The 12,386-nt window shown below is 45.1% G+C and overlaps 1 protein-coding gene across 5 annotated transcripts in view; it reads right to left on the bottom strand.

The window, feature by feature from the left end:
- The window catches only part of DDHD1 (DDHD domain containing 1), a 98,765-nt gene extending 87,849 nt beyond the window's left edge, over positions 1-10,916 (bottom strand). For 2 of the 5 annotated variants that reach the window (XM_045900883.3, XM_045900882.3), the window contains exon 1: positions 9,920-10,916. In XM_045900883.3, coding sequence (XP_045756839.1) covers positions 9,920-10,748 — 829 coding nt within the window. In that variant the 5' untranslated portion in view covers positions 10,749-10,916. The remainder of the gene's footprint in view (positions 1-9,919) is intronic. The other 3 variants (XM_045900884.3, XM_045900885.3, XM_045900886.3) reach the window with 3 other exon arrangements.
- Between the last annotated feature and the right edge of the window lie 1,470 nt (positions 10,917-12,386).

A 12,386-nucleotide genomic window follows, 5' to 3' on the forward strand; every position in this document is an offset into this window, starting at 1 on the left:
GTTTTCTGAGCCCACTCAGCTTTTACTGCCAATGCTGGTAAGGGATGGCGGCTTCTGATTTGAAGCTGGATTTTGCACTAGGTGCCAGAACCTAGCTGCCACTTCTGTGGCTACCGGTTCAACTGCAGGTCAATTAAGAGGAATCGATTCCCTCCAAGTTTTCATGTTGAGGTCTCCACTGTAAAAGGAATTATGGGCCATTCCTTTCTTGCCAACATGGCAAAGGACCAAGAACACTACTGGCTCTGCCTCAACTGAAAACTGAGCAGCCTTTCGAAAGCTGTAGAATTCTCTATTGTATCAAAAGTCCTGGTAGCTAGTAGAGATGTCCTAAATGAGCTCTGGGGATGAAGTCAGTACCTCCCACAGCTGCTGACAGGATCTGCATACCAAAAAAAGTAGATGCTCAAGAACTCAGAATACTTGATGAGAAAGAATTCCTCCTTTCCCACAGGCAGTACATCTCTAAGAGAATGGTGCACACCTCTGGTGCACAAACCAGGAAAACTCAAGACACGACAGCTCCTTCTGGGGCAAAAATCAGGGACAGTTTCTCACAGGGGCAGGCAACAGTTCACAAGAGGTTCTAGGGCTGTGCCTAATCGAGAGTCGATTACCAAGAGTCAAGGCCAAAGAAAAGGCTAGGTCAGGAAAGAGACTGCAAATTGAAAGAGGACAGTTGAAAGCCAAGAATGTCGAGTGCGTTGTAAATTTAAAAGGACAGAAGAGGCAGGAAAATGGAGAAGTAATAACAGCTGTTATTTAGAACTTACATTTAGAACATCGTGAGAGGTTTCAAGATCTCTGAGTATTATGACACATTTACGTCAACAATCCTAAGAGGCAGGTGCTGTGAAGCACATTTTATAGAAGAAACGAGGCACAGAGAATTTAAGTTGCCCAAAGTTACACAGACAGTATATGGAAGAGCTGGGATTCTGGCCCAGACAGTTGCCACCAGCGATCATTTACATTCATAAACACGACACAGGGCTGCCTCTCTAGAGAAACCAGTAAGAACTGAACTGGGAGTGGAAGAGATAAAAACCGATGACCTGAGGTGGGGTAAGAGTTGATCTGAAAACACATGAAGTAAGCCAGGTCTACCCTTTATGGTGTATATGTATGTATATGGTGTATATGGTGATCTACCATACACTTTGATGGGTTCTAGATCTGCCCATGAAAGACAGAAGCTTGTCAGGCAATCAGAATTCCAAACGATTCAGACCAGTATTCCAGGATTAGGAACATTCGTTATATGTGAAGTACAGTGACACCTTTCTTGCCCACCAAAAAAAGTGTACTATGTAATGTAGCTTACACAAAATAACAGGCTAAATAGTAAATAGGTTAAAAATAAACTATATCCAAAAAGATACTCTAAAATATAAGGTCCCGATTTTTTTCTAGCGAAAGACAAAAGAGGACAACTATGGGTAGTGGGGCTAATCTTAAATAAGAGTAAGAGCGGTTAGCTATACAATGAAAATGCCAAGCGAAGGCAAGCATCTGTTCATAAACCTCACAGACGTGCATACCGGCCTCAGTTAGCGCTAACCATACGGTAAGGCTTCATTTCGGCAGCGGAGACAGCGGCATGGCAGAGCGAGGGCCCTCGAAAGTGCTTCAACAGCCATACTGCGCTTTCCTCAGTTTGAGCGCTCCTCAACCATTGCTTTCAAGTAGACTCTCTCTCTCCAGTGACTGTCTTTTTTTTTTTTTTTAAAGATTTATTTATTTATTTGAGAGAGCGAGAATGAGAGAGAGAGAGAGTACATGAGACGGGGGAGGGTTAGAGGGAGAAGCAGACTCCCCGCCGAGCAGGGAGCCCGATGCGGGACTCGATCCCAGGACTCCAGGATCATGACCTGAGCCGAAGGCAGTCGCTCAACCAACTGAGCCACCCAGGCGCCTTCCAATGACTGTCTTTTGATTCACAGCAAAGATTTTGTTTTCTAAAGCATAAACAAACTCGGGGGTACTTAATGTTAAAACCCATCAGATGTTAAAATGCAAGCTTTACTGAAGCTCTAGGTGGGTGAATCAGGTGGACAGGGGATACCCTGGGCCTACCTAGAAGCAGTTCCATAGAATGCGAAGAAAAAAAATGAATTCAGCCAATAAAATGCTAACTGAAAGTTGATCATTTGTAATAAACAGTAAAATAAAGGTGGAACTACACTTAACTCTAGCTACAGGAAGGCTCAGAAGGAATTCTAAGTAGGCTCCCTGTGCATCATCTGAAGTTACTGAGCAGCACATTCTATGCCATATGATCTAGAAGATTTATGTTTTGGCACAGTTAATCCAGCTCTTTGTCCCATATCATGTGTCTCAAGGACTATCCTGATGGTTCACTGAGAAGTGGCCAAAAGGAGAAATAGTAACGTTAGAGAGATTTCCACTCACATAGTTAAAATCACCCTTTACCAAATAAAAGCTGAACTCTCAACTAATTTGGAAAAGATACCCATTCAGACAGAATTTACATTTCTCTAAGATTTCTAGCTACCTGAGGTCTTGGGGTACAGAAGTACCAATAACAATGTAATTTCCAAAGGCTGGCCTGGCCCCAAAAGTCATTCAACAGATTTTATTGAAACATACAAGAGCAATGGTTATAAAGATTATCTAGATATAGCTTAATGCGATAACACATTAGAACAAATACTAATGAGTATAGAACTTATTCTTGTAATGGCAATCTGGCAAAGTTAGAAAGCAGTACATAAAACAGAATTACTTTTACATGATCATATCAATACTTCCACCGTTTTGCTTTAGTTCTCTGGCATGGGCAATCCTGACAGTAAACCATGGGCAGCAGTTTTTACAATCTTGAATGTCACCTGTTCCCTAATCTTCTCACCATCTTAAATTTTACCTGTCCCCTAATCCGGGGGTATCAAAAAGTATCTTTATTATGCTTTTCATCCCATTAATCCACTCATTTGTCAGTGATTCAAATCTTTTTACGGGCATAATTTCCCTCTTCCAAAGCCGATTCAAAAGAGTAGAAGTGTAAGTTATATCTACTGGCTCTAAAAAATGATGTTTTTCCTTGTTCTACTTTTTAACTGAGCTTTTAGAAATGTATTGTGGCAAAAAAGAAGAAACTGGTGCCTATAGCCTTTATCAGTGTTGAAGTTTTTCTTCATAACATGTACAGTTTAAATTTTATCACACTCATGAAAATATAAAGGACTTAGATTGCCCAACAATCAGGGCTTCTAGAACTGTCTACCTCCTTACCTCTTCTGCCAATAATCACTGTAGGTTTCCTGTGAGTATATTCCCCATTTCCTTCTCTCCTTTCCATCCCCCTACTGTCCTCACTCAGTGTCTATATTCTCAGAGGATTCCATGACCAGAACATCCAGCTTTCTTTTCCCCCCCGAATCAGAAAAGGATCACCTCTCGGGTTCCAGGCGTCAGATCTTGACAAAGCAGAAACTTCAGAGTGTGATGTGTAGATAAAAAGACCCAGGAGATAAGATTTGGAAGAAGGAACAGTACAAAAGTTCTCTTTTATGAAAAAATAGTAAAAGAAGAAAAAAACAACAAAGAAGGGGGTGACAGATGGAGTAAAGAAAGACATACCAATTACTCTGAACATTTATATAAAGCACCTTACAACATGCATTATTACATTTGAGCCATATACAAACAAGGTGGATCAATAACTGATATGAAATCAGTTTTAAAGTAATGGTGCAATGTAAAGGGGAAGAAAAGTCCTGAATGCCTTGATCAGATTGTGCCAGTCCTGCCCTCCATACATATCACTCAGTGTCATTCATATCTTTGTGCTCTTTCAGTAGATGGCTGAAAAATGCAGTCTAAAGCAGGCTTGGTCTAGAACAGGGCTGTCTAGAACAGGGTTCTCAGAAGACTTCTGCCAGGATTCTGCAAACCTGAGCAGCCAGGGCTCCAATGCAGCCCAAGGCTGCTTTCCAGTCCAGGCTAGCGGGAGACAATACAGTTAAAAAGAGATAGAAAAGACTCTTAACACTTGTTCAGAGTCAGGCGTGTCAATCCCTGGTCTCCATTCCCTATAGTTCTGCTTTCCTGGAGGCAGAAACTGATCAAGAAAGAGGGACTTTGGGCGCCTGGGTGGCTCAGTCATTAAGCGTCTGCCTTCGGCTCAGGTCGTGATCCCCGGGTCCTGGGATCGAGTCCCACATCGGGCTCCCTGCTCGGCAGGAAGCCCGCTTCTCCCTCTCCCACTCCCCCTGCTTGTGTTCCTGCTCTCACTATCTCTCTGTCAAATAAATAAATAAAATCTTAAAAAAAAAAAAAAAAAAAGAAAAGAAAGAGGGACTTCTCCCAGCTTGGACTCCCATTACTTTCCCACGATACCCTGTGCCTCATAAAGGATTATTAATTATAAAGGTTATTAACCCTTAAATGAAAAAGACCGAAGAGATGGTTACAGGTATGCCAAGTTAATAAACACCATTTAATTTGGGTCCTTACAGAAAAAGCCTTTATTTTTCTACCTCATTTTGGTGGGAATATTAGTTTTTCTTCAATATATCATGCAGACTGGTTAATTTCTTTTTTTTTTTTTTTAAGATTTTATTTATTTATTTGAGAGAGAGACAATGAGAGACAGAGAGCATGAGAGGGAGGAGGGTCAGAGGGAGAAGCAGACTCCCCGCTGAGCAGAGAGCCCGATGCGGGACTCAATCCCGGGACTCCAGGATCATGACCTGAGCCGAAGGCAGTCGCTTAACCAACTGAGCCACCCAGGCGCCCCAGACTGGTTAATTTCTTAAGTGTTTGAAAATGGTTTAGAATGATAATAATGCAAGCATATCAGAAAGTGGGGGAGGGGGAAGAAACTACACATTCATATAAATATTTGGTCAAATAACCTTAGTCAATAAGTGGAAATTACATACTCCCTAGTGTACAATGCACACATCACTGCCCTAAGAATTGCTATGAGACTATTCATCAAGTATCTCTATAATGTTCCCTATGCCTTTCTACCACTGTTACTATTACTATTACTAAATAGGGCCACTTACCTGCTAATATTCTTTTTTTTTTTTTTTAAAGATTTTATTTATTTGACAGAGAGATAGCAAGAGCAGGAACACAAGCAGGGGGAGTGGGAGTAGGAATAGGAGAAGCAGGCTTCCCGCAGAGCAGGGAGCCCGATGCGGGGCTCGATCCCAGGACCCTGAGATCATGACCTGAGCCGAAGGCAGACGCTTAAGGACTGAGCCACCCAGGCGCCCCTACCTGCTAATATTCTTTACAAACATTCTTTCACCTATGGTGAGGTACAGGCCAGTAACAACAAAACCTGTACTTGACAGTTTTGCACTGGTCAGCCTTATGAACCTTCACATGAGTTTCTACAAGTAGGTATTATTGTTTTCTGAGATCCACACAGATATAGTTAACACCTAGTACTTTGTGCCAACCAGGCATGTTCTATGTAACAATTCTCAAAACAAGCCTACGAGATGGCTACAAGTAGCTTAGGAAGAAGAGGGGGAGCAAGGGAATTCACTTAGCCATTACTCAGCAAGAATCAATTTTTATCTAAAATGTCTACATGCAGTAAGAAAAATATCTAAACAGACAATAAAATGATAATTCTTTTTTCTCATGTAATAATATGGGCTTCCTATCTATAGAAGACAAATTCTATTCCCCTTCTGATTCATATACCACAAATTAGTTCAAATTTTGTCTGCTAGTAAGAGTTCAAAACGAAGGGGTGCCTGGAGGGCTCAGTTGGGTAAGTGACTGCCTTCGGCTCAGGTCATGGTCCCAGGGTCCTGGGTTCGAGCCCCGGGTCGCGCTCCCTGCTTGCGCTCCCTGCTCCTCAGGGAGCCTGCTTCTCCCTCTCCCTCTGCCTGCCACGCCCCCTGCCTGTGCTCTCTCTCTCTGTCAAATAAATAAATAAAAAAAAAAAGAGTTCAAAAGGAAGAGCAAATATAAATTACAACTTTCTTCTAGACTAGGCATAGCTAACTTATTGTCCACGACACCCAGATGCAGTGGGTTCAATTAGGTCACAAAAGCCTAAATGACCACTGGAATCCTACACCACCATCTGTAGGAACTTTTTGAAGTTTTTTTTTTTTTTAACTTTCGTTTCATTCTTTGGAAAGCTTCCAGAGGAATTAAAAAAGAAAAGTTAAATGAGAAAGAAGTCAAAAGCTGCAAAAGCTGAAGACACCATACTGGGATTGAACACTCACGAGAAGGTATGAAAACTTATATAATACAGACAGACCTGAAGAACCAATTAGAGCAAAGTGACATGGGATTTTGCGAGACGTGGTCAATGAGGGACAATAAGCACCATTTTGTTTTCATTGTAGTTCATATGAAGGCCTGGGACACCCACAGGATTGTATACTATAGAAAACTATTTAGAAAATGCTAAAATGGAGTGAAAATAGGTGTTGCTGTTATGCGAGTTAACAAAAATTTATTTATAAGTTATAATTGGCTATCTGCTTTTGAAAAGATTTGAGAAGACTAAGTCCACATTTCCTTTCAGGTTAACTTCTGTAGGGCTTCACGGTTTCTTTCTTGATTTAGGACACTACCATTCTAATGATATACCCCAACTCTACAATTCAACCTTTGTGTTGTCACTAATCACCTAAGTAACAGAGAACCTTCAATTATTTGGTTTCTTTTTTTTTTTTTTTTTAAGATTTTTTATTTATTTATTTGACAGAGAGAGAGAGAGCGAGAGCAGGAACACGAGCAGGGGGAGTGGGAGAGGGAGAAGCAGGCTTCCCGTCGAGCAGGGAGCCCAATGTGGGACTCGATCCCAGGACCCTGGGATCATGACCTGAGCCAAAGGCAGACGCTTAATGACTGAGCCACCCAGGCACCCTCAATTATTTGGTTTCTATTTATTTATTTATTTATTTATTTTTAAAGATTTTATTTATTTATTTGACAGAGAGAGAAATAGCGAGAGCAGGAACACAAGCAGGGGGAATGGGAGAGGGAGAAGCAGGCTTCCTGCCGAGCAGGGAGCCCGATGTGGGACTCGATCCCAGGACCCTGGGATCATGACCTGAGTGAAGACAGATGCTTAATGACTGAGCCACCCAGGTGCCCAATTATTTGGTTTCTTAATACAGCATATAGTCCAAAGTCCTTAAAATCTTAAAAAAAAAAAAAATCCCACGCCTACCCTGTGTGTCTTGGCCCCTACAGGTGCAGCCTTAATTTCCTCAAAATGCCATTGCATTTGAGGTACCCTTCATAATCTCCTCCTGTCTTTGACCAAACGCCTCTGTCTCTGTGGTGGTCAAATCCCACACCTACCCAGGGCGCCTGGGTGGCTCAGTTGGTCAAGCGGCTGCCTTCAGCTCAGGTCATGATCCCTGGGTCCTGGGATCGAGCCCCATGTCCGGCTCCCTGCTCAGTGGAGAGCCTGCTTCTCCCTCTCTCTGCCTGCCTCTCTGCCTACTTGTGCTTTCTCTCTCTGTGTCAAATAAATAAATAAAATCTTAAAAAAAAAAAAAAAAATCCCATGCCTACCCTACGTGTCTTGGCCCCTGCAGGTGCAGCCTTAATTTCCTCAAAATGCCGTGCATTTTCATGCTTCTGTGTCTTTGTATACATTACCCCATCTGGCTGGAACGCCTTTCCCTGCATCTCCCCTTTTTTTTTTTTTTTTTTTTTTTTGCTTGATTATATTCATCCTTTAGGATTCAGTCTTACATTATCTGGAACGCTTTCCTGATACCCTCACCCTTGGGTCATGTGTCAGATGCTCTTTGGACACCACACCTATTCCCCCAGTAGACTCTAAAATGCTTCACCACTTTCTAGCTGAATAACCTTGGACAAGTTCATTAATTTTACTGAGCCTATTTCTTCATGAATAGAATGTTAGCATTAATTTGGTATCACTATGAAATAATGTGAAAAATCACTTTATAAACAGTAAAGCACTATGCAAGCATTAACAATTTTACCATAGGGCGCCTGAGTGGCTCAGTGGGTTAAGCATCTGCCTTTGGCTCAGGTCATGATCCCAGGGTCTTGGGATCCTCATACAGACTCCCCTGCTCAGTGGGGAGTCTGCTTCTCCCTCTACCCTACCCCCTACCCTGCTCATGATCTCTCTCTCATGCTCTCTCTCTCTCAAATAAATAAATAAAATCTTTAACAAAAACACAATTTTACCATAAACCAAAAGAATACACAATATTCTAGGTAAATATACTTCAGTCGATTTAAGGGTAGGATTCATCCTTTGGCCTCCAGACTCCTCTCCAAGGATGCCCTGCATTTTATCCAACTTTCCTGCTCCACCAAGTCCTTGTTTTTCTATATTCAAAGGAAAAAAATCTAGAGTGATGTCTAGGACATTTGAAGAAAAGACTAAATGGGAAACTCCTGAAGGGTAAGGATAGTCTTTTCTACCTTTCCTAATGCCTTCATGAGACTACTGTATTATGCACATACAAATACTCGGCAAAAATGAAAAAGCTGAATGAATGAATAAATAAGTGAATACAAGCATACTCTAACCTTAGTGAGCTTGTAATCAAAAGGAGTGATGTGACAAATCCCATATGAATCTGGTCTTGTGAAAATGTTAACGAATGCTTTCAATGTCATCCATAAGTGTAGTAAGAAATTAAATTTTCTGCTACGCTTATTTTATTTGATTTGACACACACTATAATTGCTATCTTAGTGACTCATGCTTCACATACGTTTTAACATTATCAGAATCACTCGTGCAGTTCAATACCTATTAAATATCTACTGCACTAGGCCCAATGAGAGTATGAAGATAAAGGTGGGCTCTGCCCATAGATTGCTAGACATATAGAAAGGAAGCTAAATCATCAATATATATTAGTATAAGACAGAATACTGTAAAATGTATGAAAGACCTAAGGCTAGTGACAACCAATGAAGACAGATATCTGAGTTAGAGCACTAGGTCCATAAAAACTAAAACTATATACTACAAATTACTGGTGGCCAATAGTTTCTGTCACAGTAGAATATCTATTATATATTACATATGTAACATTTGCTTTTAACGGAATTTAATTACAAAAATTGTGTTGCTGTCTAATTGAGTAAGAACCTACTGTTAACACTTATAAATCACACTTGTGCCAAGCACAGTTTCAAGCCAGTTAGGTACCTTATTTCATTTAATCTCCACAACTCCACAAGACAGATACAATTATCTCTATTTTATAGACGAGGAAACCCAAGGCATAAGCCTCAGTAATTTTTCAAGGTTAAGAAGCAACAAAACATAAAAAAAAAAAGAAGCAAACTGAGAATATGTAAACAAGAACGTAAGAACGAATATTCCACAGAGAGTCAGCGGACCCATTTGCCAGCAACGCTTCACACAGTGCTTTCCACTTCTCCGGAACGCACCCGGTGGAAACAACCGATCTCCTTTCCTTTCCCGCCTGGGATTCATGTTTTTTTCCTGAGTCCATAACTGAACTGTTGATTCTCGTGCACATCATCTCAAACATTCCCACTTCAGAGGACAGACTGCTCTTTAAATCATAGGCAGTTCAAGGTAAATGAGACCGAATCAGATCCCCAGGTGGACAAAGCTCAGGCAGGATCGCGAAATTAAACCTTCGGGCTGGGCATCCGTTCCTGGATCACCTCCAGGGGATGGCAGCAGCACCCAGCTCACCCAGGAAGCGCTACCATGGCAGCAATCTTCTCCTTCTGAACCCCAGGGGGCTTGGATTTTGCCATCTGCTCGTTTACCCTTCACCTGCCGGCTCTGCGGGTCTAATCTCCACCCTGCTCCCACCAAACGCCAGGCCTCAAGCGCCTCGCTCTCCGCGGCGGTCAAGTCCCAAACCCACCCGGGGGCTCGTCCGCCCCAGAAGCAGCCCGTCCCGCTCCCTCCCCCGGGCCGGCTACTCACGGTTCCAGTACACCGGGTAGCACTCTCCTTGGGTCACATCCACCTCGTAGAGGCCGCCCCGCACACACACCCGCTCGATGTTCACCAGCTCCTCCATCTCGGGCTCGTGCCCCGCAGCGCGCGGGCACAAGCCGCAGACGCGGTCCTCGTCCTCGTCCTCCCCAGAGCTGGAGGCCCGGCCGCACGCACGGTCGCCGTCCGGGTTCTCGGCCCGGGGTCGGCCACCCGTGGCCTGCAGCAGCGTTCGGAAGGCGAGCTCAATGCGGAGCGAGTCATAGCCGATGAAGGGCTTCCAAGTCTTCTTGTCCTCCTTGTAGAACCAGCGAACCTCCTCGGGGCCCAGCTCCGTCACCACCTCGTAGCGGTGCCTGGCGGCCGTTCCGCCAGGCCGGGTGCGCTTCCTCTCCCCGAGCCCTCCTCCCGCCGCCCCGCCGCCCCCCGCGCTCGACGGGACCAGCGGCGGCTGCGGCGGCGGGTGTAGCGATGAGGAGCTGCCGCCGCCGACGCTCTCGCCCTCGCTGTAGTAACGCAGCGAGGAGCCCGACTCCGCGGAGCTGAAGTCGTAGTTCTCGTCACTGAGGCAGGAGTCCAGCGCCAGGTGGTGGTTGTGGTCCTCCGCGCCCGGCGCCAAGTGCAGCCCGGGCTCCCCGCGCAGCAGGGCCAGGGGCACCTCGCCGTCGCCCAGGTCCCCGCCGGGCAGGTGGTCGAAGCAGCAGACGCCGCCGCCGAAGGCCGGCTCCGCATCCGGGCCCAGCTCCCAGGCTGCGCCGCCGCCGCCACGGCCGTTATGTTCAGGGCTCCGCGGGGACCCGCGGCCCGGGTAATTCATGGTGTGGAGACGCCGCCGGCTGCCCGGCCCTGCGCCGAGCCGCGGCCCCCAGCGCTTCCGCCGCACATTCAATGCCGTCGCCCTCTCCACCGGTAGTTTTTAATCTTTCAAATCCCAACCGGGGCTGCGGAGGCAGCGGCGGTGGCTCCGCCCCCCCCGAGGCCCGCGGCAGCCGCAGCCGCGTTCCACCGCCCGCCCCATTGTCGCGCAGCCCGACGTGGGCGGTGCTTGGCCCCGGCCCCACCCCGCCGGCCGCGCGCGCCGCCCCGGAAGCCTCTTATCAGCTCAGGCCTCGAGCGAACAGCTTGGCTCTTCTCTCTGGCCTCCGGTGGTGGGTCAGCTCAGAGCATCTGCAACTCCTCAGATGCCTCAATTGTCTTCCGCCTCCACTCTCCTCTCCCTGCACACCTGCCTCGGCCCCCGCCTTTTAGGGGTCAGAGCCCAGATAAGGAGAGGCTTGATATCCCACGCAGCCTTGTATTCTGGGTCATGAGCCCGAGGGCTTAAGCTACAGGAGAGGGCCCCAGGAAGTTGGGTTCTCCTGACATTGCTTTTGTGACCTTAGGTCCTCATCTGGGAACTTCTCAGTCACCTAGCTCTGGTCCCTCCAGAACTGTCGGCCCACACAAAGGCATTCCACCCCATGCCAGTGATCCTAATGTTGACATCACCATCCCCTCTCAGAAACCTGAGTCTAAACCTTCTTTCATAGGCCACCTCCTATTATTGTGTAATTATAAATACTTATTTACTGCTTTCGCAACCTCACTGTAAGGCCTTTGATGGAGACCGAGTCCGTATGTTTCAACGTCTCCTACACAGCGGGTGCACAATCAATGTTGATTATAATTGATGGCGAGTGCAGCCAGTTGTGAATGATTATTATATTGAAAGCCAGAAAACACTGGGTCCTAGACTTAGTTTTACTAACCACAGGCAAGTCACTTCATCTTGATCTTTTTGGTTTCCTCATCTGTAAAATGAAGTGATTGTTGGACCAGATCTCTAAAGTGTCTTCCAGCAGTGGAATTCTATGATCTTCATGGTTTCTTCCTGTTCTTTATGCCTCTCTGACTCTGTAGCTCACTTTCTGGGATCTGGTTGAATGCTGAACCTCCACTGTGTAGTTCTTTTATATTACAAAAAAAGTTTAATTTTATAAGCGCAACACCCTATCCTATGTTGAGAATCCAGAGAAAAACAATCTCCAACCTCCAGTGTTCTCAATTCATGACCAGACAGTCTACACTGTTTCTTTTACTCCTCTTGTGGAGAATCAGATCAGTGGGGCAGTTTTTCTTGCCCTGTGACCTAACCAGTTAGAGATTAAGTCATAATTTAAAGCATGGCTGTCTCTAGCTTGTGCAGTGCTATATGAATTTGAAAGAAAGGGCATTGCTTCCTGTGTGCAATACAACATATGGAATAGTGCTGAAGTTCATGGCTTAGAAAGCAGAGCATGGGCTGGATTTTTGCTCCAATTTGTGCCCTCGCCCAAATGATAATTTTATGTGGTGAACAACATGCCCAACTGGACACGGCAGCCCTGATTCAAAGCATCTAAGATCAGAGCCCTCATCTCCATTTATACTGTTTTCTGAATACTTGCTTTTCAGTTTCTTCTCCAGTCTTTCTATG

This window comes from Mirounga angustirostris, unplaced genomic scaffold, assembly GCF_029215605.1.
Source record: "Mirounga angustirostris isolate CCGP_5_RB_7025 unplaced genomic scaffold, mMirAng1.0.hap1 SCAF_9, whole genome shotgun sequence".
Taxonomy (NCBI): Eukaryota; Metazoa; Chordata; class Mammalia; order Carnivora; family Phocidae; genus Mirounga; species Mirounga angustirostris.